This window comes from Mus caroli, unplaced genomic scaffold (assembly GCF_978045245.1).
Source record: "Mus caroli unplaced genomic scaffold, Mus_caroli_1 scaffold_7, whole genome shotgun sequence".
Lineage (NCBI taxonomy): Eukaryota > Metazoa > Chordata > Mammalia > Rodentia > Muridae > Mus > Mus caroli.
The window spans coordinates 47487501-47513760 of NW_028227262.1; the positions used below are offsets into that span (position 1 = coordinate 47487501).

A 26260-nucleotide genomic window follows, 5' to 3' on the forward strand; every position below is an offset into this window, starting at 1 on the left:
CAGCAAATGGACATGCCCGTCTGTAGTTCTTTTGAGTGGCGGTGACTCCTCGGTCCTGCAGGTGAGAAGGCTGCTTCCTCCTGTGCTCTCGTGGTCGTGATGGGTTTCCTCAGTTAAGCACTGGCTCATATAGTGCACCTTTAGCTTTTAGAGAAGCAACTGCCCTAATTCATGAAGTATAATGGCAGAGAAGGGAAAACCACAGGGCTAGAGTTGGATAGTCTGGTGCTGGAGGCTTGGTCTCTAGAAGGACCATGTGGAGAACTAGGCAGACCTTTAAGGAGCTGGGCCTGGTGGGTAGTAATTAGGTCATGGGGCCTTTGCCTTTAAAGAGATTAAAGACAGGCTCAGGGGAGGCATCTGTTCTGATGAGAGGGGATTGCTATAAAGTGACCCTCTACACTTAAGTGTCTTGCTTCCTAGTAAACCGTGTGTGTGTGTGTGTGTGTGTGTGTGTGTGTGTGAGAGAGAGAGAGAGAGAGAGAGAGAGAGAGAACACACATGTGTCCACCATGGTACATCCTGCTATGCTGTGATATAGCCAAGCAGATCCCAAAAGCATGCTTTTGCACCTCCCAAATCATAAGGTACAAGAAAGAAAGAAAGAGAGAGAGAGAGAGAAACAGAAAGACAAGACTTTTGTATAAAGACCCTAGGCCCAGGTGTTCTCTTACTGCAGCATAAGGCTGATAGAAACATGCAGTGTCCTACTGATGGTCACTCTGGGGAATCTCCATTAGGAAACAGTCGCTGTACCTCTATTCCATGGCTGGGTTACATCTGCAGAAGGATATGGAGACAAGTCTACTTGTCAACATGAGAGTTTCAGCAAACAACCCCCTGCTGAGACCTGAGTTTACCTCAGCAGACCTAGTCTTCAGAAAGACACACAGCCACTGTCCACGCTCCTCAGGGGAGTTCTTAGACCTGCTGGCAGTGTCTCTGCTAGGTCCCCACCTGTCTTGTTGTAGATGTTGGATCTGATTTCAGAAGGATCAGGTTTGTCTTCAAGTAGAAGGCACGTTCTCAGCATAATGCTTAGCACCCATGTTGAATGAGATAAAAGAGCAACCGATCATGCCTATTATGTGTGAGGAAAATATATACAAGCGTGTTGGGATGTTATCAAAGCCAATGCAAAAGGGAAAACAGATGTTCTTCCTTTTAAAGTACACAAAATGATCATATTTAGGTAAGTGTCAAATCCCTGTTATTGTGAAATTGCCTCGCGTTAAAGGGCTTATTCCCAAGTATACCCCAGAGTGAAGCAGCTGAATAATTACCCCTGAATTTTCAGGTACTGAACACCTGCTCCAGGTCTTCCTGCAGGCAATTAAAAAAGAAAATAGATGTCTGATGAAGTTTTTTTTCCCCTGTACTCTATTGTTTTAATTTCCCCTGTGATTCTGTAGTAGCATCCTATCCAGCCTGTGAGCTGCTGTCACCTGCATTGTTTTGATGATGTCCTTAGAAGACAAGAAAGAAAAGGCCAGCTACAGTTTTAACAAGGAGGGGAGGGTCCTGATACGATTCTGATTTCTCAGAATAACAGAAGTAGGCCAGATGGGAATTGTGATGATCCTGGAGATACCTTGGGGAGACTGTAATCTATCTAGAAATGTCTCATTAAAGCTAGGAGGCAAAAGGTGAGTGAGTGCTCACTCAAGGAACACGGTGTGGTTCCAACTCTAGTTGAGGCGGCCTCCTCTTAAGTTTCCCAGGATCACAAGAATCTTCAGGATTCTTTCTTTGTATGTATGGCCATCTAAAACCAGGGCCTTGGCATATCAGAGTTCAGCCTTGCTGAGAGATGTTTGCTGAATTGTGCTATAGGCCAGTGGCCTATACATCCACATCTGGTCTGATAACCCCGGTAAAGGACAAGCCCCGTTCAAGAGTGGGCTCTTTTGCTGCCCATGCCCAAATCGTGTCTGGAACAGTCTATGGCCAGTACTTTGGCACCTAAGTATTTGCTGAAGGGAGGAGTAAATAGTTTGGTGTAAGGTTTCAAGTAAAACCATGATCTTTTTAGACACATTACCACATGAGTACATGTAGGAACAGTTTAGATATCTGACAGCCATCTTGGATCAGTAAGGTAAAGGAATTATGAAGAAGTGACTGGGTTTCTTGTGTGTGTGTGTGGGGGGGGGTGGATAAACCATTTGAGTTAAGTTTAGGGTTTCTTCCAATTTAACTTGCTGAGGCTGAAACAAAGACCTTGAGTCATGAAGGTGGTGTGTCCCCCTTAATACTGCTAATTGGAATACCATGTAAGTTTCATCTGAAATGTTAGACTCAGCTACTCATCTTTATCAAATAGTCCATCTAGACCAATAAGCAACGGGACACCAGGGATGGGAATGGTGTACTCCAGCTAATGCTGATGCATTATTCATACCTGTTTGATTAACGGTCATCTTTGAAATCCTATCTCCAGCATCACGACAGCTGTGTATTGATAACCTCTATGCCTTCAACTATGAGCTCAGCAAGGCTAGGCTTCCTTCCTCAGAAGCAGAAATACATGTTGAAAACTGACCAATTCCCTGGGAACTTTGAGCAGTCTCCATTCTTACCAAGTCTCATTTAAGAAAGGACAAGTGGCTAAAAGTTTGATCAAGAGAAGTTGGCACCTGTTTGTTGGTAACCAAAGCCGAGCTTATGTTTTCATTAGATTTTTTTTTTCTGCCTTACAGTCTCGAGCTCATTCAATGTTGTTGAGAACATACCGTCCCTCCATGGTTAGACTGGATGCTGCTGATATTACATAATCCATTATCTAGCTATGAATGCCTTCCTGTCATTGTCAAGCCAAGTTAAAAACATGGGTCGATGCAGACCCAAAGACTGTGGAAAATTAATCCTTGTGAGAAAGTGACACTTCCTTTTCTGAAAAATCATCAAAAACCTGCTGAGGTCACTCTGGCTCAGCCACAGCCTCTTCTCTGGCGTGGAGATCCATTCCAGAGAAACAGGGGTTAAGGCTAAATTTATCATAGGCTTTTGCCAAGAGTTTCTAAGAGTTTCCAAATAAACATGAGAAACTGATAGCCCAATGCCAAGCATATGCCTGAACCCCAGATGCCCCTGTTTATTGTTTACCAAGTAAATTGCCAACACCAGTTATCCACTACTACCAATCTTTTAGAACAAGATGTAAACTGGCTCTCACTGTACCACCCTTCAACAGGAATGATGCTGCCATTCTTGTGCTTAAAGGTCAATCAGGTTGTAAAGTTTTGTTTCATAGGCAACTGAAGTGGGTGCAGAAGAGAGAACTTTGACACAAAGGCAAGTGTTTCCAGTTAAAGCATGTGCCTCCCCTGCTGTCTCCTTAACAGTGATGATCACTGCCTCATGCTGGAGCAAGGTGGACCGCACATCCATGTCCAGAATGGAGTCTAGGCTTTATACCCTCTCAGTGAGATCCAGCCAAACTGAGGATGGAACTGTCTCCATGAAAGTCTGGCCTGGGAGAATTGGCAGCAGGGCTCAAAGGCTGAATGCTACGGTGATCTCTGCCCCAGTCTGCTGCTGTAAAGGACCATGTTTAAAACTACCTCTAACTGGGAACAGCTATAATAAAAGGACCTTAGTCTCTACCTGCAGATTTTTGAAATGGCAGCTGTTGTAGCATCAATTTCAGGTTGAGCACCCTGTGTCCTCAGATGCTTGGGACAAACAGTGTTGCAGATTTTGAAATATTTGCACATAGATAATGAGGTAAAGGTGCTAGAAAGCAGGTCTACACGTAAATGTCATTTATATTCTGTATATATCCTATACATACAGTCCAAAGGTAATTTTAGATAACAATTTTAATTCACTTGCACTTTAGTATGAACAAACACACTAGATAACACGTAAACTTTTCCATGTGCCCACATTATTGTCAGGGTTCAACTCAAGAACTTTGAGATGTTGCTTCATTTCAGGCAAGGAATGGGCAGCCCCAACTTGCTCGTTGAAAGCCAACTTAATAGCAACACATCAAGTGTTTGAGTACACTTGCGTGATTTAATTATCAGGGACACTGATGAAAATACCATAACATGGCTCAGGGTATTTTATAAAAGTATGAATGTACACTCACATGCAGAGGCCAGCAGTCAGCTTCCAGTGTTTTCCTTCATCTGCTACTGCCTTAAGTTTTGACAGTGTCACTCTTCCAGCTAGACTAGCTGGTTAGAAGCGTCCAGGTCCTCGTATCTTGGCCACACCAGTGCTATGGTTAAAAACACACATACAGCTTGCATGTGTGTGTTGGAGATATGAGCTCAAGTCCTCATGCATGGATAGCAAGTACTTTACCCACTGAGCCATCTCTTTGGTACTTGCAAGGTATTTTCTATTTCAGCTTGCAATTTTGTACTAAAAATCCCCCCCCCGGTTATAAAAAGTTTAGAATACAAATGTATATATTGCCGAAAAGGCAAAACCACACAAGCTGTAAGATGAGGTAAAATCTTTTAGCTTAATACTTCTAGAATTTTGTCAAGTAAGACAATGGCCCAAAGGCAGAGAGATGCTTGTCATGATAGGATTTACCACTCGATGTGAGGTACTGACATATTTGGTGCCCAAGATAGATAAATCTAATCCTTTGCTTTGTAGGAGAGGGCCCTTTCTTGGGAGTCCTACCCAGAAACCCCTCATACACTTCAAAGTTCCTTTCTATGATATGATCTTCCCGATTTCATATGCCACTCGGAGCATGTGTCACAGAGTCATGCCTGGCTATGATAAAAGATCCCAAGAGCAAGCTTGGCTGCCTTGCTGTCAACTCTGTGACTGACGGATGCAGGAGAATTTAACTTATCCTGTGGACAGCTACCTGATACCACCTTCAGTTAAACAGACATGCCTTTGGTTATCAGGGCAATGTCATAAAACTTTCTACACACTTCCTTTAACTCCTGTGAGTTCTTCAGTATTACCATGAAGTACACTTCCAGGAGGGTTGGAATGAGGCAGAGTAGGGCCAGAGCATCTTCACTAGTTTCTTAAGAGACTGTCATCTTGGAAGTCACACAAAGGAGAGCCTAGCCTGTTCCCTCACATTGAGTCCTACTGGAAGTAGAATTACAATACTGTTTGTCTCTCTCCTTTGTCTTCCTCCAATCTTTGCCTATGATCTTGCTTTCTCTCCAACCTATTCCTGGACCAAATGGGTCCTGCAAGTAAGAGCCCAAGGCTCAGTGACAACATTTGATCTGCACCTGCCTAGGAAGACCTGAGCCATTAATCATGAAATCTTACTAATTTCAGCACAGTCTTAGTCAGAGAACAGTCCAGTGACGACACTGAGAGATGCTGGAAGCACAAGTACAGTGAGCTGCTTGTATTTGGAGGGCGAAAGCTAGTTATTCCAAAGGATTTGCAGGTTACCCCCATGATTAAATACACCCCTGAAAACCAGCCTGGCTAGCACACTCACAAACGAGGAAGGAAATTTCCATCTAATGCAACTAGAGCATTAGAAATTAACAGTTTCATTTAATGAGAATTTACCATATTGTTAGAGCTATCATTAGGAAGTCACTGAATTAATTAACATATCAGTGATCAGAAAATAAACCAACAGCATCTTATTAAGGAGAGGCACTCTGCACCAACAGCTCATTGTAACCACTGGTTACTTGTGACCCAAATGTAATTATTAAATTGCCACTCACTGTGGGTCAGGCCCAGTGCTGTGAGACTCATCTCCCAGCCCAACTTGTGCTAGTGAGCAGATAAAGGCTTAGGCAAGTCAACAAGCCGTAGATGGTGAAGCTTCTAGATAAAGGTAGATGAGGGATGTGCATAGAGGCCTGCATTTATAACCATCTTACACACAACTGATCAGGGCAGTGCCCACCTAAACCTAAAGCCAAGCTCCTCACACGGGTCTAAGGGCCGCCACCTGTTCTGGCCCAGTCACGTGTTCACATACATCTTGCTTCTTTCTCCCCATTTACAAGGCTTTGACACACTGGCCTGGGGCCTTTGTGCCCTGTTTTCTGCTTTGAGGGCATCAGTGCTCTTGTGTTCCTTATCCTTCATGAGGGGAGGCTTTACTCCACAAAGGCTGTTGTGCCCCTCACACCCTCTAGAGATGCCTCTTGGAAGTGGCTCTCATAGAGTATCCTGAAGACGCCATCTCAGTGCCCTTCCCAACCTCCTAGCAAAAACTATAAAAATCAGACCAAAGAGCTGGTCAGATAGCTCGTTAGCAGGTAGCCCTTCAAACTAACCCCAGAGCTTGCAGCAGCACCACCCCTACATGAGTCACCGGCAGAGTGAGAAGGTTTGTAAACCACTCGCAGAGAGCCAGAAGTATCCTCCCAGAACTTCCAAGATTTTCCAAGTTCCGACTTCATTCAGAAGTGCAGACTAATTGGCACAAACAATAACACTGCCTGTCACCGTGGGTCCCAGCATTGGGCTCAGTTTGCTGTTTTATCTTATTTAATTTGCAGTAACAGTGGCTGAAACTAATTTTCGACTGTAAATATCGCAGCTGTTGTAGAGAGCATTAATTGCACCCTATCACGTTACTCTCCTTCTTGGATCAATTTATGCGTAATCTGTTTGCAAGTTCTACGCCTGTGCATATTAAGGGGCTCAGCGTGAGATGCTCTAGCCCAACATGCTAGAAACATTTGTACTGAAGTGGCTGGAACATTCGGGGTGTGGAAATATTATTGTTTGTGGCAGACATTGAAAGAATGCTTTTTAAAAGCCCTATCCCTGCGGTCCTGACGCTGACTGAAATATGGGTAATTTTTCTTGGGGAGGATCAATAAAATAACTATTTTCAAAATGACTTTATATTGACTGAGAGGTCAGAAATGCCCAGGGCATTGATCCCATGTCCATAATCACTTTTTGTTTGCTAAGTTAACTGGCTCTACACAGTCGAATGCAAAGAAACCCAGTTCATCATTTAGACCAAATATTTCCAAAGCATTTGACATGCTCCCGGCTCCCCTTTCTTGCCAGAATCTCACAGAGAAGGTTTTCTTTGTGTAGGAAGTGGGCCTCTACAGGATGAACAGCCAGGACAAGCTGGGTCTCACTGTGTGCTACCGGACGGATGATGAAGATGACATTGGGATATATATAAGTGAGGTACGAAAGTTAAGGTTTGGAAATTAACCTCTCAAAGCCAAAAACGGTTTTGTTTTTCTTTGTATGTGTTCAGAAACCCTAGACCAAGCTCCTCAAAAGGATCTTTGGAAAGATACAGAATGTGTGTGTTGCCCCACCCCCACCCCTTCATCACACTCCATGGAGTTACATCTTTACACAGGGGTTAAGTTCTAATGTCAGTACATAAGGCAGAATTACCCTTGAGAAGCTGCAAACCAACCATAAAATGGAGTCGTTTCCATAGTCTGCGTGCTCAACCCCCAGGGAAGAGCAGCTTCGCACTTCCCCATCTCAAGTGCAATGGGAGGCAGAGAGACAGATAGCTTTTAAAGTCTCTCTCTCTCTTCCCTGCCATAGCATATAGTCATATACATCAAACATAACTTACGTAGGCTTACCAAAGTACATAGATGAAAGATGTAGCGATCTTTCTAGAAGAGATGGAGTGGAGAAATTGGCTTCACTATGAATACTTTCCTATGCATGCAGCGTTCTTCCTTGTGATTGCAGAAAACCAATTTCCCAAAGAAATCAAATCTGTCTCTATGGGCTGGGCCAAGAGCCATATCTGATAAAGACTTCACAGTCAACTCATTGGATAAGCACCACCCACCAAGCTTTGCATGTCACATCAGCATGTTTTGGGGCACCCCTGCTATCCTCAGTCCCACTTGCCCCAATTATACAGCTCACTTTTCAAGCTGTCTTCCAAAATTTGATAACAAGATTTGGTATGGAAAAATATCAAGGTAGGGCCAGGCAGCACACCTAAGGGTGTCTTCCTCCCTAATCCGTGTCTCTGGCTTGCTTCTAGTCGCTCTGTGTGATAGTTCATTTCTCCCTATGCACAATGCTAAGTTCTAGTTGTAAACCTTTTCAACACAGAAAGGCAAGCACATGTATGATAATATGTTAAAGACGGCCTTTGTGTTCATGCTGAGGCTGTCTACTGTGTATTTCAGATTGACCCTAACAGCATTGCAGCCAAGGATGGACGGATCCGTGAAGGAGATCGCATCATCCAGGTAGGTGCACTTTCCACAGATGCACATCTTCAGCAAAGAAGTGAGTTCCAGAAATAGCTCTCAGGATGGAAATGCAGGATAGGTTTAAGAACAGGAACCAGGAATTCAGCCGAGTAGTAAAACCAACCATGTTAGATTAGTAAATAAGACTAATTAGCTAGTCACACACAGAGGCGGAAGTGACTTATCTCCATCTTTCTAATAAGTTTATTTTTCCCATTTCACAAACCATCATGTAGAGTTTGGGTTTCCCACCACACTCTATATTGTGTTTCTCCAGCCTCTAGCAAGAGCCTGGAGAGCTGAGTCTCCCTAGGAAAGAGTCCCAGCCCTTCACACCTGAGGGCCATAATCCCTTTTTGCTGCTACAATTGCCTGGGAATCGTTACCATTGAAAACAGGACGTGGAAGTAATAAAATGCACCCCCAGAGTCCTGCCTGGGTTACAGACATACCCTTCCCTGTATCCGCTGTGTAATCAGGTTGGATAATGACAACCAGCAGTGTCTCCGGCTTTGCCACCTCTTGGTTCTTTGACATAAAGTGGCAAAGTCGGTTGAAGGGCTCAACTTCCAAGTCAGCAAAGACTGCCACGGTGTCCCTAGAGAAGTATCAGCCCAGGAACAAAAATTTGCAGAACTCAAAGTTGCTGAGACAGGCAGGCAGATGTCCTGCCAGAGGGTTGTCGGTGTGAAGGTGAAAGCCATTCCCACTTGGCTCGCCATCCAGCCTGCTAAGCCGGGCACACGCAGCCCAAGTACACACAGCCAGCCAGTCCCTCTCCACTGCTCACTCCTCTTGTCCCCAGAAAGCACCCTGCTGCTTCTCTCCCCTATTGTAAATAGGAAGTGTCCTCTTTATGTTTCCTATTTGCTCTCCTGTCCAAGCGCGATGTCAGATTCCAGTAGTTTTCTGGACCCCTCCACATCATGGCTTCCTCTGGCTAAGCAAGGCCTTTCTTTCCAGAAACCAGCATTCTTTAAAGGCTAAATGGGATCCTGGTTATAACTTGCTGTGTCTGGCCAGTAGATCACAACCTGGGTTCTAGCCTGGAAAGGCATTTTGGAAGCCTGGAAGAGAAGAGGGGCTGGGCTGTGCGAGATAAGGAAGGAACCAAGACAAAGCTCTCTGTTCAAGGCTGGGGAAGGGGAGGCTACAATAACTGAGTGGTGGCAGCTGCAGTTCAGAAGCACGATGGGAAGCTTCTGCTCCGTGCAGCCGATCCCTTGCCACCCACACCCACACCCACACCCACCTTTCCTAATGCTTTCAGATTAATGGCATCGAAGTACAGAACCGTGAAGAGGCCGTGGCGCTTCTAACCAGTGAAGAAAACAAGAACTTTTCATTGCTGATTGCAAGGCCTGAGCTCCAGGTACGTCAGAGTCCTACGAATTCAGTAAGTTAGATTTTTATAATCAAAGCCAAGTCCCTCACCCTGCAGAACAATGTCAGAGTCTTGCCATCTGAGCTTAAAGGGGCATGCCACCTTGAACTCGAACTTGCTGTGACTTGGGATCCATTCAAAGGTTTAACCAACCTGACAGGCCCTACCCACTGCAGGTTGACTAATAAAAGAATCATAGCAGGATTTACAGAGGCCCCTGCCAGCCTAGATCTAAGTCCCACTTATTAGTACATTGAATGGAAATGAACGGGAGGAATTGAGTCTTTCAGATAGTAAGTAACCACAGAGTCTGGATACAAAGTAGCAAAGCAGGGGTGGGGGGGGAGTGGTATTAGAGCTTCCCCAGTGTGGTGTAGGGTGGGAGTGCCTTCAGTCTGAGGATGAAATCCTTGCCAAGCCTATAGACTAACTGCATTTCGATGACTCCTGGAGAGAGCCTGACAATTCCTCTTTCTGACGTAATGTCCTTTCTTGAAAGAAAGCTCCTTGCTGTGACAAAATACCTCTCGAAGCAACTTCATGGAGGAAGGGCGTACTCTGATCCAGTGTGAGGGTACGGGCAGGCGTGGCAGGAAGGCTGAGCAGGGTATGAAGTGGCTATCAGCATTGTGTTCAGTCACAGAGCTGAGAAATGAATCCAGTGTTCAGCTTGACTTCTCCTGTTTAATGGCCACTACCCAAGTTCAGAGGCACCCCTCCCTCTTCAGCTAAACCTTCCTGGAAACACTCACCCAGAGACACCCACAGATGTGTATCCACGGTGATTGTAAGGCCAAGTTGATAAGACGGATTCTCACGTGTGTGTCTTCCCTATTCTCGTAGCTGGATGAGGGCTGGATGGACGACGACAGGAACGACTTCCTGGATGACTTACACATGGACATGCTGGAGGAACAGCATCACCAGGCCATGCAGTTCACAGCCAGTGTGCTCCAGCAGGTAAACCCTGGGGCCGCCCCACGCCATCCCAGCTAGACCTTCCAAGATGCCGACGACCATCAGAAAACGCCTGCCTAAGAGCTTTTCTGTTTGAGCATGAGGGGAATGCAAGCTGACAGCTTCCCTCACCAAGCTTGTCCCTGGAAACGGCTATGTAGTGAGTAGTGAATTCCAAACTCAAAGCAATCAATCTCCTGAGTGCTGGGATTACAGGTACCCACCACCTCACCTCTGTTATAAAGCTTTTATGGCTTAAAACACACAAAGTGGAGACACTGACACTACTCCGTTGGTGTTCACTGGGAAAATACAATTAAGTCATGCCTGTGGAAGTCAAGCAATTCTGTGATTAACCTGAGCTGCTCAGAGCCCTGTAGCTCCCTTATGCCACTGCCAGTCCTAATTACCTATTTACTGAGTCTCTTGGTAGTACTGATACATTCTTCCTATTTTCGAGTTCCTTTACTATTTAGTTATTATCTGTCTTAGTCAGGGTTTCTACTCCTGCACAAACATCATAACCAAGAAGCAAGTTGGGGAGGAAAGGGTTTATTCGGCTTACACTTCCATACTGCTGTTCATCACCAAAGGCAGTCGGGACTGGTGCTCAAGCAGGTCAGAAAGCAGGAGCTGATGCAGAAGCTATGGAGGGATGTTCTTTACTGGCTTGCTCAGTCTGCTCTCTTTTAGAACCAAGACTGCCAGCCCAGAGATGGTCCCACCCACAAGGGGCCTTTCCCCCTTGATCACTAATTGAGAAAATGCCTTACAGTTGGATCTCATGGAGGCATTTCCTCAACTGAAGCTCCTTTCTCTGTAATAACTCCAGCTGTGTCAAGTTGACACAAAACTAGCCAGTACATTATCTTACCCATTTTATAGATTGAAAAAGTAGGGGTAAGGGTCTGGCCCAGACTCATAAAAGATAGGGCTGGCCACTACTGGACGCTAGGCCCCTCAAATGCTGCAGGTCAACCTTAGGAACTTAGAACTCAATCCAAACTCCTATTCTACACAAAAAGATCACACTGGATACCTCCTCCTCCCAACCCCCTCCCATATCCCCCCAACTCCTGCCCCAGACTTCTCATGAACTGATTTCTCTTGTTCCTTTCTCTGATATAGAAGAAGCATGAGGAAGACGGTGGGACCACAGACACAGCCACCATCTTATCCAACCAGCACGAGAAAGACAGTGGTGTGGGGCGAACGGATGAGAGCACCCGCAATGATGAGAGCTCAGAACAGGAGAATAACGGTGAAGATGCTACGGCATCCGCCAACCCGCTGGCGGGCCAGAGGAAGCTGACCTGTAGCCAGGACACCCTGGGCAGTGGCGACCTGCCTTTCAGCAACGAGTCCTTCATCTCTGCGGACTGTACCGATGTGGACTACCTGGGCATCCCAGAGGATGAGTGCGAGCGTTTTCGTGAACTGCTGGAGCTCAAGTGCCAGGTGCAGAGCGCCAGCCCCTACAGCCTGTACTACCCCAGCAGCCCGCTGGATGCTGCTGGCAAGAGTGATCCCGAGAGTGTGGACAAGGAGCTGGAGCTACTCAATGAGGAGTTGCGCAGCATTGAGCTGGAGTGCCTGAGCATTGTGCGCGCGCACAAGATGCAGCAGCTCAAGGAACAGTACCGTGAGTCCTGGATGCTGCACCACAGTGGCTTCCGCAACTACAACACCAGTGTGGACGTGCGCCGCCATGAGCTCTCGGACATCACTGAGCTGCCAGAGAAGTCAGATAAGGATAGTTCAAGCGCCTACAACACGGGGGAGAGCTGTAGGAGTACTCCACTCACCCTGGAGATCTCTCCAGACAACTCCCTGCGGAGAGTGGCCGAGGGCAGTAGTGAAGGGGCCACAGCTAACATCGAAGCTTACAGGCCATCCCCCAAGAATCTGCTCTCCATCACCGAGGACCCTGAAGTAAGCACCCCAAGCTACAACCCTAGCGCCAAAGAGCTGGACCCCAGCCAGGCTTTGGAGATCAAAGAACGCCGAGTTAGCGATGGCAGCAGGAGCCCCACCGCCAGCCCCAAGCTGGGCAATGCCTACCTGCCCTCATACCACCACTCCCCCTACAAACACGCGCACATCCCAGCTCACGCGCAACACTACCAGAGCTACATGCACCTGATCCAGCAGAAGTCAGCAGTGGAGTATGCGCAGAGCCAGATGAGCCTGGTGAGCATGTGCAAGGACTTGAACTCTTCTAACTCTGCGGAACCCAGGATGGAATGGAAAGTGAAGATCCGCAGTGATGGGACGCGCTACATCACCAAGAGGCCTGTGCGTGACAGGCTGCTGCGGGAGCGTGCACTGAAGATCCGCGAGGAGCGCAGTGGCCTGACTACGGATGATGACGCCATGAGTGAGATGAAGATGGGGCGCTACTGGAGCAAGGAGGAGCGCAAGCAACATCTGGTGAAGGCCAAGGAGCAGAGGCGGAGGCGTGAGTTTATGATGCAGAGCAGGCTGGATTGTCTGAAGGAGCAGCAGGCCTCCGACGACAGGAAGGAGATGAACATCCTGGAACTGAGCCACAAAAAGATGATGAAGAAGAGAAACAAAAAGATCTTTGACAATTGGATGACTATCCAAGAACTCTTAACCCACGGCACAAAATCGCCAGACGGCACTAGGGTATACAATTCCTTCCTGTCGGTGACTACTGTATAACTCTCACTTGTGTACATACGAGAGACCACTACCATTGGGGTAGACATCTCTGCCTCGTTCAATGCGGCAAGTTTTTGTATATATAAGCCCGGCCATCATGTTGATAGTCTAAATTTGCCACTCCTGCAACTTTGGGTGTCCTGGCTCTGTTTTCAGTGGAGGGAAAATACACCCTTACTCTCTTAGAAGGCAATATTAACAAGCAGCTTTTTTTCAAATAGCAATGGTAATTTTTTACTTGTTAACCTTTTTCATAAAGTGTTTAAATTTCCAAAAGATCTTTTATTAAGCATACTTTCACAGAATAATTTGTTTAAACTATATTCATATAAAAGAAGGTTAAACACGCTTTTTTTCTGCCTAAAACACAAAATGCAACTGCCAGTATGTATTTTTAATGGGTCCCTATTTTGTAATGTCACTTCCCTGAATGTGTTTCATACAAGTCGCCATTCATTCATACAGCTTATATCAGTTGGGGTTTCAACACAAACCCGCCAAAGTCTGATTGGTGATTTGACACACACAACACACACACACACATACACACACACACACACACACACACACACACACACACACACCAAACTAGCAGCATTTCTAGTCGGGATATCCATTTTTAACATTTTTATGGTTAAGGTTCCCAAGAAGAGTGTCAAGGTTTTATCAGAAAGCAAAATTTCCTGCAGCTTTGTGGACGCTTAAAGCATGTTTGCAAATATTGCCGCCTGTTGGAAGAATTTGCATGTACAGGGAAGTCGTGGATGGAGACCTGTTTGTGGAGTTCTAAGTGCTCATTGTTGTAGACCTTTGCTTTGTAGATTGGAAGGGACAGACTTAACCAAGCAAGTTCACAGAATCATGATTAGTTACAAACATCAAGTAAAATGAAGTTAAAATAAATTATTTTCTATTTGACCTGCTCTGACATGGGTGTTTATTTTGCACTGTCGGTCCTCTGCCCTTTCTTGGTTTGTATCACCTGCTGCCTCTTTTAAGTCTTTCAGACCATCAGATTCCTCCATTCAACCTAGAGACAGATGACAAAACAAAGACTGACTGGTGGCAAAGAATAGGGGATCCACGATACCGTATCCCCCTGGGCTTTGGTGGTCCACCTCCCAGGAAGCTTCAAGCTAGCCCAGTATCCTATGATGAGGAAAGCTTGTGAGCAAGTGCATCTCTGCCAGGGTTGTGTTTAAAAGGCAAGTGCTTTGGTTTACTCCAACACTACTCTGCCCATCTTAGCAAACATCTTGTCCAGCTTTCCGCCTCTGAGATGTGTCCATCCACCAGGCAATGGCTTTCTCAGCATCGCAGAGGTCACTAAAGTAGCTGGGCTTGGAGACAGGTTCCCTTCCAGGCTACTGCGACTCTCAAGACCCTGGCGGGGAGGACTTGCCCCGAGTCTTTCCTAACTATGATGTTTACACCAACTTCAGCTATACTGCCCACTGGAAGAAAAAATGAAACTAAAGATAAGATTAGGAACAGCGTCCTTTTTATTTGCCGTCATACCAGCCATCTGGTTTACTCGCTGATTTAATTGAAATTTCGGTTGAAATGGCGAGAAGGTGTCCTAGGTATCTCAGACGACGATTTCTGCCCACAGACCCCCATTTGAGCCCAGATCTCTCCTTTGGGGCTGGAATCTTAAGACTAATTACTAGTTACATATGTAACAAAATAATTTAATGAAAATCAAACACTGAGAAAAATGATTCACCACCAGTAAACTATCTGTTTGCTACCTCTTCTAGAACCAGGCATGGCTAAGAAAATTATATCTATGGCATCAGTCTAATCAGTGCTGCACAGTGAATCAAGTTTTGTGAAGTACACTGTTAGGATATAAAGCCCCAGTAGTCCCCAGGATTAGTTTTCAACAGAGAACCATCCACAGTGCCCAAGCTGCTTTCTAGCGCCAGAACGTTGACCTGCCATCCTCTAGAAAATATTTCACAGAATACAAACATCTGATAAATTTCTATGAAGTGCAGGAACGCAAACACGTGACCTTTATTTAGGAAATAGCTTTACTCCTATTTCTCTCATTAACTACAAGAGCTGCGTGCATGGCCCATGAGCCAAGAGACTACTTAGGATGGAACCTAACGGTCACAACATTTTTAATAGAGGTACTTCTCATCTGGGCTCACGGAATACCTCCACACGTAAGGACCAGCCTGCACACTTAGGAGAGACACCTTAAAGCTGCTGCTCTAGATTCCCAGCTACACATCGTGCTTGGGTGGTGCCGTCTGGAGTTTCTCTAAGGCATCAACTCAACTAAAATAGAAAAAGCATGGTAGTGTCAATCAGAAGGAAATAGAAAGCAAGAACTACAACGTAGCTCCTTAATAACCAAGCTCGAATTCAGAACTCAGCAGCTGGCCCCACGTCTCTTAGCAGCTCATCCTCAAGGGACAGGCAGTGTGCATGGGAACAGCCAACTTCCATGCATTTCACCCTGCACTCTCAACCAAAAACAGCAAGCGTTTCACTAATTGATGCCCCAGAGTGAGTCTAAGGCAGCAAACATGAATCTACCATTTCTTATATGAGCGTGTGCTCCCAAGGGCCTTGTGATACATACTTTCTGAGCTAGTGGGCAAATCCAGGGATGTCTCAGGGCAAGAGTGAGAACACTCTCCCACTTCCATTGAGAAACCCTAGGGTCATGTAAATAACATGTACTGTTACCAAGATGTCTTTCCACTAGCCCTCTCGCCCTGCTTCCAGGGTACATTTGGGAGTCTGATAGAAGCCATGGGTCTTTCTTCGGGGGGGGGGGGGAAATAAAAAGTATTTCGATAACATGTAAATCGTGTACAGTTTTGGAGGTGTTACAGAGCCCTCGGTGCCAGTCATGGGCTTTTACTCAAATAAGAAGCCTGGGTTTGGATCAAAATATAAGCCCTATGGATTCGTGTTTCTCTTTGTGGTTGAATCCTGCAGGGCTGTTTGAGCTGAATCCCTACTTTGAATATCAAGGATGACATTTTCCCTATGACAGCCACAGCCTTTGAAATCATTAAGATTCAGCCTAATCGGGTCCCTACAATCTTAGGGGCTATGCTAATGGCTTTGCTCATAGCTTCTTAACTTTAGGAAGGGTGAATATATGTAGGCTCTTCACTCTCCAGTATAACCACTCTACTGTCTGGATGCCTGTGGTTTTAACTCTTTGCAGAATGAGTCTTTATTGAGCATCCATACCTACACTACTTAATCCAGTAGCCACTAGCCACAACCAGCTACTAAACAGTTAATATATGGTAAAGCCAAAGCATGAGGCCCTGGATAGTATGTGCAGGACTACCAAAAAATCAATGAATAAAATATGGTATGTCCAAATGGAAATGGATTGGAAAAATATCATACTTTTTCAAAATCATACAAAGTTTTACAATAATTTTTATGTGAATAATGCAGTAATTTCTAATGCAATTACAATAACTTCACATATGTTGGGCTAAATAAAATACATAGTTGATTTCACTTTGCAACTGAGAATACAACAAAACTTTTAAATACCATCCGTATGTAGGAGCTGGGGAGATGGTTCAGTCTGTAACGTGCCCACTGAAGGAACATCAGGCCTCCAGTTCAGATCTTGAGTACCCACATAAAAGCTGGCCACAGTTGCTCCTGCCTATAGCTGTAGAACTTGGTATGTGGGGATGGGGTTGGGAGGGGTCCAGAGCCAAGCAGAGCTCCAGAGCTCACTGGCCAGCCTGTCTAGTCAATCAGTGAGCTCTGAAATCAGTGAGAGACCTTGTCTCCAAAATTAGCTTGAGAACAATAGAGGGATGCACCCAGTATCAACCAGTGGCCCCCACATGCACTTACATGGACATGTGCACATACATACAAGCACATACATACTACAAATGCCCAAAGTATGTGGTCCTCATATTTCTACTGAGCACCACTAATACAGACAGTATTAGGTGTGTTATTCAAGGTTAGTTTTTATCAACAATGTAAGCTCACAATAAGAGCTTTTCCTAGGCTGACATGTTCTTCAGGTGGCAGATTGGTGGTTTATCCTGTGATGGGGGGAAAATGGAGCTTGAAGCCCTGAGTAGGTATACCAGCCCAGTGAACCCAGCTGTCTTCCCTCACCTGACTATGGTACTTCTGGCCATCAGCATGTTCTTCACTGCCTGGTTCTTTATTTATGAAGTCACCTCTACCAAGTACACACACGATCTTTACAAAGAGCTCCTCATCCCCTTGGTGGCCTCACTCTTCATGGGCTTTGGAGTCCTCTTCCACCTTCTCTGGGTTGGCATCTACGTATGAGTCTCCAAGGGTACCTACCAGGCAGCTCACCAAGTCTCTGCTTTTGTAAATTAATTTTTTACCATTGCTATGTGTCCCACCTGCTGTTTACAATAAAGGCAGATGTGTGACAATAAAAGGGAATTTTTCCTAGAGAGATGGCTCAGCCATTAAGAGAACTTGCTGCTCTTGCAGAGAACTGGCATTCAGTCCCAACATCCTCCCACTTTGGATGACCTATATCTGCCTGTAACTAGCTCCTTCAGGGGATCAAGCACCCTTATCCAGTCTCTGCAGGCACACATACTCATATGCACATAGCCACCAACACATACCCATATATACATGTGATCAAAACTTTGGAGCTTGAGAGAATTTAGAATAAGAATATGGAGTTTAGGACAGTTAAGAATATTGGCTGCTTTTCTAGGGGCCCCAGGTTTGATTGCCAGCACCCACGTGGCCCCTCACAACCAGCATCTATAATTCCAGAGGATCGGATGCCCTCGTCTGGAACTCTGAGCACTGGGCATTCATGCAATGCACCGACATACATGAGAACAAAGTGCACACAGATAACTTAACAAGAAGAAAAGTAATATTTTTAGAAAAGGATTTTTCCCAGTAAGTGACTGGAATTGGCACTCCCAAGGTCAAACCCTTCACACTTCATCACTGTTCCAGCTCCTACTTAAGGGGCAAACCAACAATGCCCAGATTATGTTCGTAATATTTGTAATACATTCATGATGCCAGTAAAAACTATTGCTCTTAAAGTAACAGGCACTTCACAGAGTTCCCTCTGGAGCTCTAAGTCACAGGATAGTCTAACTCTCCTAGCAAGAACACATGACAAGGTACAAAAATAGCAATAGGAGATATGCATGAAGTTTTCCATCTCTTCCATGAAAACAAGAGAGTCCAAATAGCAAGAATCCCAAACATGCTGAGGCAGGGCTCTACATAGCCTAGGGAACACCAGTTTGAGAACTAATTAGGATTATAAACTGAAGTATGAAAATTAACCAAATAATTATGTCCTCATAGCCTTCAGAAGTAGGTTACAGGTTACTTGTTAGCAAAATTGCCCCAAACCAAGGAAGCAAAAAACTTAATTCTGCCTTAAGCCGTCATGACACCCCGGCTTTATTTCTGTTACCCTATTATATGGGCATTTCAGGATTTCTGTGGAGCATCAACTAATTAACAGGAAATCACTAAAATGAGATAAGATGCAAGAAGTCTCATGCAAATGCTGTGGTCTTCAATTTTGATTAAATGTGAATTCCCCTGCAGCACTTTCAGAACAAAGCACACTTCTTTGGGTTTTATTCAGATCGGGTATTTTCTGTGTAAATGGCCAGCTTTCTCTTTAGCTTCCAGTTACAATAATCCTCAAAGGGCATGGGGTATGAGGACATGAGCCTAAGACTAGGTTTTCCTTCTAACCAGCAGGAACAGACCTTGGTACACTAACATTCTTCAGAAATAATGAGCCTTCCTTCACTGGTTTCCCAAGTTGAAACATATTCTTTAATTCAGTAAGTCACCAAAAACCCTTAAGAACTCCATGGATTTGGCAGACTTCACCAATGTCCTGCAAAAAAAAAAAAAAAAAATGCTCAGTCTAGGGCTGAGCAGGTAAAGATACTTGCAGCTAAGCTAGTGACTTGTGTTCAATTTCTGGGACCCACATGGTGAAAGGAGAGAGCCAATTCCCACAAGTTGTCCTCTGACCTCCACAAGAGCATGTATGCCTGAATACAAAATAAATAAATGTCAAATATCAGGCAGAGCTCAGGGAGTCTTGTAGAAGAATGGGGGATAGAATTGAACAAGCCAGAGGTGGAAAGGACGCCACAAGAAGACCTACAGAGTCAACTAACCTGGGTCCATGGGGATTCACAGAGACTGAATCACCAACCAAACACCATGCAGGCACTGGACCTAGACCCCCTATACATTTGTAGCAGATGTGCTGCTTGGCCTTCATGTGGGTCATCTCCTAACAATTGGAGCAGGACTCTGTTGCCTGCCTTGGATCTCCTTTCCCTACCTGGACTGTCTGGTTGGGCCTCAGTGGGAGAGGATATGCCTAGTCCTGTTGGGACTAGATGCCCGAGGGTGGGGTGGTACCCAAGGGGGGCTTCCCCTTCTCTGAAGAGAATCAGAAAAGGGATTTGTAAGGATTAGGATAAAAGGAAGAAGTAGGGGTTGCAATCGAGATGTAAAGTTAATTAATTAATTAATTTAAAAAAGAACCTATGAGATGAGTGGGTTTGCTATTCGTAGTTCACAGATAAAGACAGAAAGCTTGGAGAAGTCGGCTGTTGTGGGGCTACTGGGGCAGCTAACACTTGGTAGCTCTGAGCCCCACTTAATCACTATGTTGGCAACCTATACAACCAAAATGGGAGCTCAGAGCTCTCCACCCTAGGAGAAGCTGGAAGATTCCATCAGATACCTATCTCTGTAGCCAGGACAACTAGGTTATCTTCCACTTTTCTCCAGCTCAGGGAAGAGGGTTAGGTCCATATTGATGCCCATGGCTAAGACCTGACAGGAGATTCATCCTGCAGGCTCAGACAGTTCATTCCCACAAAACCAAGCAAAGCAACCAGCAGAAAGAACATCTTTCCCTGTCCATAGATATGTTTTCCCTTGAACACCATGCAACACTCACCCTGAAACTTCTATCATGGGACTCCCTCAGTGCAATACCTAGCTCAGGGGCTTAGAAGAATTTCCTGTGTGCTCCATCACCAGCTACCTCCCCCCACATCTTTTCTACCTCCCACAGAGGAGTCTTAGTTCTGATGAGCTGAGTCCAGAGAATGCAAAATGAAGAAGGCTGTTTAGGAAGTTTTAGGGCCTCACAGCTTCTCTGGTGACCACCCATGAAAACAAGTATCCTTGATGGTAACTTGCTGTGTCGAGTAGTATGGTTGGCTCTGCTGTGACCTCCAAAGCTTCACGTGCAGAGGCTCAAATGGCATAGAACTGTCACCTCCACAAACTGGAAGCTAAGATGACCTATGGGGTTTATAGGTTTGAGCTAAGTTATAGTTTGAGCTTTTCCATTCTGAGAGCACAGGATTCAGACAGGGAGACTGGGGCTTTGTAAATGCCCAAGTGTTACCAGGCCAAATGATTTGAATGAGCAGAGTCTATGGAGGAACAGGGTTGGACTCTGATGGGGGAAATGAGATCCAGGGATCCATTGCCAGTGCAATCTGTGCCAGAGGCTGCCAGTTGAAGCTAGGACTTTGCTACCTTGAGAACATGGCAGCGCATTCTCTGTGCTCTCGGCCTTTAATATTTCCCATGACACTTTTCAAAGGAGACTTCTCATCTACCAATTAAAAAAAAATCAATGGATACATTTCCTAGCTCTATTCTGATCCAGAAGAGAGAGCTGCTTCTGCTTCTTCCTCACCAGGGTCACTTCCTTAATACCACGTGATATGTAATGACCATCTTCCCATTAGGAACCACAGGGACCATTTATTTCCAAATGATGCTTGGAGTTTTCCTTTCATGTAGCAACAAGGAAAGAATATGCATACACATTGCTAGTTAGTTTCACATTTCAACACAAGTCCAAATGATGAACATGCCTCTCAAATCCCTAAGGAGTTCAGTGAATAATGCAAACTATCTGAAACGTCTTGCAAGGAGGACAGAATTTCCACCAAGCTTAGTCTGCATGTTCAGGGTCTGGACATGCAGTGATCCATGACAATTTTAAGAAGGTATGGAGAAGGGAAAAATCAGCAGCTGGAGCCCTAAACAACCAACCAGTAACTTAGGTTATACCCAAACACTCCTTGCTATTTATATTGTCACAGGGACCCTTGTCAAGCTCCAGAGAGAGCTGTGGACTGTACACACCACTTTACATATATCTAGGGAGACTCAGAGCTGTGTACTGCCTGAAGCAAAGAGCTGAACCATCTCCCACACCAAAGAGCCTCAGGCCAGCTTACCTAATCGTGGACTTCAAAATAGAAGCTAAGACACCAAAATCATGAGCAACCAGATCTTCATTTCTGTAAACCAAACAGAGGTAATGAGAATGCAAAAGGTTGACTTAGAATAGAGATACCCATGGACAAATGACTAATATTGAGATTGTGTGAAGATGACAGCCACACTTAATTAGGGCCCTGTTGCCCATGCCCTGGACTACTTGCCCCCTGACCCTGCCTGCCCTTGAGGGTTGGAGGTGAGGAGCAGCAGCGAGCTCATCTAAACACTGCTGCAAGCTCCTTTAATACCCTCCACCCATGCCCCATTGGTCCCAAGAAAACATCTCTCTAAACAACAGCTCCCAGTTGGCTGGCATTTGTCTGTACCAGCAATTTTTGATCTCTCAGGCAGCCCTCAATTAGGTCCTCCTGCAGGAGATGCATTTGTGGCCATGTGGCCCCTAGCATTTATATAGAGGTGGCCTTGCCATTCCTCTTACAGGGCCCCACCTGAATCCAGTGGCACACAAATAATAATCCAATTGCAAAATGGACCTTCGACTCTGAAACAAAGGGCTATGAAGCATATCACAATACGCCCACTTGTCACTAGAAAACACAAAATCACAACATCCCACAGCCCACATACAATGGCTACTACTGGAAAGATAGAAAAGAATGAAATTGCTAGGCTGTGGGAAAGCCATAACCTTCCTATGCTACTAGTAGTGGTGTGAAAATGACGCCCCAGACAACTTCAGTGGCTGCTGGAAAGATTGTTCAGTGGATAAAGAGCATGCGGACCAGCGTTTAGCTGTCCAGCATGTCACAGGGCAACACACCTCTTTAACCCCAGCTCTGGATGGTAGAGCACACTCAAGTGGATCTCAGGGGCACACTGGCCAACTACTCTATCCAAAAGGGAAAACTCCAAAATCAGAAAGAGATTCTGTCTCAAAAAATGAGGCAGGCAGCAGTAGATATCTGATGCTAGCTTCTGTTCTCCAAAGGCATATAGAAGAGCAAACACACCAACATACACACATGTATACACTACATACACACACATGTATGTGTGTATGTACATATATATAGATATATAAAATAAAGAATTACCAAATCACTTGGCAATTTTACATTTGCACAAATGAGCTGAAATCAGATATTTTAATAAAAAATGTTCATCAAAGCTGTATCTACAGCAGCCAAAAGGTTGAAAAATATCTGGGCAAAGCCATAGTGTGACTGTTAAGTACCATATGGTGTAAACACCTGATGTAATATTGTTTGGACATTTAAAAAGGGACTCCTGATAGATGCCACAAGATAACTTGAAATTTTATGCTAAGTGAAATAAGCCAGATGTAAAAGGAACTAATATTATATGATTTTAATTACAGATATGTATAGAATGGGAAAATAATTCATATATGTTTGGGAAGAAGGACACAGAATTGTTGACTGACAGACACAGAGTTTCTGTTCGGGATTGTGGATAAAATAGAATGAATAGTGCAGATGAATAGCAAAGGTCAAGCCTGTGTAAGGCGTCTCCCAGAAGAACAACATTCAAGGTTCAGATTCCCAAAGGCTCAAAAACATCACTACAATGTTTTCGAAGTATTGTTTCCCAAGCTGTTAAAGAGTAGTATCTACAAGAATTCTACATCCCAGGGCCACAGAGATAGCTCAGTAGTTAAGTTTGGAAGGGCATGAGGTCCACATGCTCACAGAAGAAATACTTGAGAAACCAGAATTGTTGAATATGCAGGCTTTGTTCTTCAATGGGAGAAAATGACACCTTTCCACCTGGAAGGCTGGAGTGGATATTGTTTGAGAATCTGGTAATTTTTTTTCTAGTGTATGGAGCCAGCCCCCCCCCCCCGCCCCCGAGTCCTGAGCACTGTTTTTCAGTCAATAAACTCCATCAGCATGAAAGAGGTCCCACGTACTTTGCAAAGGAGTTGGCTATTATGCTTAGGTCCTTATCCTGAGTGCTGATTCTCAGTCAATAGAACCCATCTTTATGCTTATTACAAACCCGTCCTCCCTACCTCCCTAGGTCCTTATTCTAGGCATTGTCTCTCGGTCAGTAGAGCTACTCTTATGGGAGAGGTTGCAGATGCTCTACAAAAGACATGGACTTTGAAAGAGAGTTTCGGTGTAGTCACGCCTTAAGCTTTGTTGTGATGATTATCACGGGGAAACTTTTCCTCTCAACGTTTTCCTGCATTTAAACATGTAAAAAAATAAACTGCTGGGTGTCAGACTCTACAAGTGTGCACCAGCCAGGTTAGGTCACACTGCTCCGAGTTTCCATCTTACCCATTATGCTTTGTTTCTATGCTCTACGGCCCGCAGGGACCCCCACAGTTAGAAGCAATTGTTACTCTTGCAAAGGTCCTAGGTTTGATTTCCAGCACCTACATTGTAACCCCAGTTCTATGGACACCAATGCTCTCTTCTGCCTTCCATGGACACCAGGTATACCCCACGATGTATATACATGCATGTGGGCAAGCATTCTTTCATATAAAAATAAAATAAATAAATCTTAAACATATTTTAAAGAGGTCTATGATCTGAAAGTGACATGAGGACATTGCCTACGTACAGAACTTCCGTGGTTCTGTAGCATCATTGGTAGTTTATTTTAAGGTACTTAATGAATCTCAGCATGCATGCTGATTGCATCCCATTATGAACTTTATTCTGAAACAAAGCTCCATCACATCTCGTGTGTGTGTGTGTTTGTGTGTGTGTGTGTGTGTGTGTGTGTGTGTGTGTATGTGTATGCATGTGTGAAAGAGGGTATGGGTATGTACACATGTGCATTTGTGTGTGAGTATGCATGTGTATGAATAAGTGTCAGAGAGAGAGAGAGAGAGAGAGAGAGAGAGAGAGAGAGAGAGAGAGAGAGAGAGAGAGAGAGAGAGAGAGAGAGAAGAGAGAGAGAGAGAGAGAGAGAGAGAGAGAGAGAGAGAGAGCATGTCTGTTCATTCCATTAGTCTTGTCCGCTTAGGGAATCTTGAATAACATACATGCCAAGCCATTTCCAAGGCCCTTAGGTTTTAGTTTTTGTTTAGACACAGGTAGACAGGCTCCTTCTGCCCTGCAGCTTACCAAGCAGGCTAGGATGACTGGCCAGCAAGCCTCAGAATCCCCCTATCTTCACTTCCTAGGCAATGGGATTATAAATTTGGTTGTAACAGTTTCTCTTTCCCCCGTGTCTATCTTTTTGTCATGAATTTGGGAGCTTGAACCCAGAACCTCATGCTTGTAAGCCAAACACCTTTATGGACTGAGCCATCTCCCTCACCCTGAAAAGAACTCCTTAAGGACCCCAGTCAGGAACAGATGACAAGAAACTGGGAATGTTGAATCAAGTTTTAGAGAAACAAGAAAACAGTCCAGCCAGAGCCCAGGCCAGGAAAGTTTTCTGGCTGCTCTTTTTACCTAATCTGTTCCTACCCGTGGTGGAAACATCTGGAATTTTCCAGAACCATCTTCCACTTCTCTCCTACCAAAGAACCATTATCACTTCAAGATTTGTTAGGCAGTGAAAGTGAGCAATTATTCCAAGCAGAAAGGCTCAAAGAGCTTAAAATGTGATTAGCTGTGCTGATAAAAGCGTGGCATTAGGTGGCCATAAATTGCTGATAGCAGCCTTCTGTAAGCCTGTCAGCCAGTGTGACAGGATCAGAAAGTAAATAGAAAGGGGTTGCTTGTTAAAAGTCCCTGAAAGATGCTCTTGGCCCAGGGTTCACAGATAGCTGGTCCCTACCTGGAAGCTGGAACTAAGTCACACGGGCTTTGTCTTCCTTCCTTCCTTCCTTCCTTCCTTCCTTCCTTCCTTCCTTCCTTCCTTCCTTCCTTTGCTTTTTTGGCTCTCAGATCTTAGAACTAGAGGGGTAGAGGATGTCTCAGTTCAAGTTTCTCTCCCTAATGTATAAGAAATTTAGTTCAGTGGTTTCTATGCTCACAAAGCAAGTTCATGGAGAAACAATTCTCGTTCATAGTCCAGCACTTTCTCTTCTATATCATCCTCTCTTAATGTGGTTCCTACCGGCTCAAAAAGCCAAGTTACCTCAAGGAAGGTAGGACCTGCCAAGTACCTAGAGAAACAGCAGTAACATTTCTTAATGCTTTGTTGTGAACCTAGTTTGTGCCAGGCCCTGGGCAAAGTTCTGGGTAACAGTTGGCTCTGGATAACAGCTGGCTCTTAGGAAGCCCAGACTGAGGCTGTGGGTCTGTGCCAAGGTCAGAATGCTGAGACTCTGTGGTAATGACTGCCATGTTCAAAGTTAAACACACACACACACACACACTAACAGAAGGGCTGGTCACACACTTGGACACACTCAAAACAAGTTGCCTAACTGCTTCCTCAGCATCTTGATAAGGGTTCAGTGAAGGAGCACAGCAAGTGAAGTAAACCATGAGACATCTTCAGGCTTTCCTTATGGTGCTGAGGCTGACCCTCCCCGGTGCATTAGGCAAACTTTACAAGGTCACTTTGTCCTCAGGTACCAACAAGTTGCATAAATGTTCTCAAAAGCAGTCCTTGTTTTCATCTGCTTTTATGCCCAAGAGACCTATAGAGTTGCATATGCCAGAAAACACCAGCAACAGTATTTTAAATATTTCTCTAGAAGCTGGGAACCACTTTTCTCCTTGTTTACAAAAAAAAAAAAAAAAATAGGATCATTTCACTAATGTTTTTTTACCCTAAAACAAAAACCTGAACCATGGGGTTAGAGAGATGCCTCCCGTGATAAGAATACATTCTTTGCAAGCATAAGGACCCAAGTTCA

General features: G+C 44.9%; 1 protein-coding gene and 1 pseudogene across 2 annotated transcripts in view; both read left to right on the top strand.

Moving 5' to 3' along the window:
- The window catches only part of Pdzrn3 (PDZ domain containing ring finger 3), a 224618-nt gene extending 210509 nt beyond the window's left edge, over positions 1-14109 (top strand). For both annotated transcript variants that reach the window (XM_021165184.2, XM_085840210.1), the window contains 5 exons: positions 7018-7116; positions 8100-8162; positions 9436-9537; positions 10393-10509; positions 11635-14109. In XM_021165184.2, the coding sequence (XP_021020843.1) occupies positions 7018-7116; positions 8100-8162; positions 9436-9537; positions 10393-10509; positions 11635-13191 (1938 nt within the window). In that variant the 3' untranslated portion in view covers positions 13192-14109. The remainder of the gene's footprint in view (positions 1-7017; positions 7117-8099; positions 8163-9435; positions 9538-10392; positions 10510-11634) is intronic.
- A 3150-nt stretch (positions 14110-17259) lies between these two features.
- Positions 17260-17527, top strand: LOC110296485 (dolichyl-diphosphooligosaccharide--protein glycosyltransferase subunit TMEM258 pseudogene; annotated as a pseudogene).
- Positions 17528-26260: the final 8733 nt, after the last annotated feature.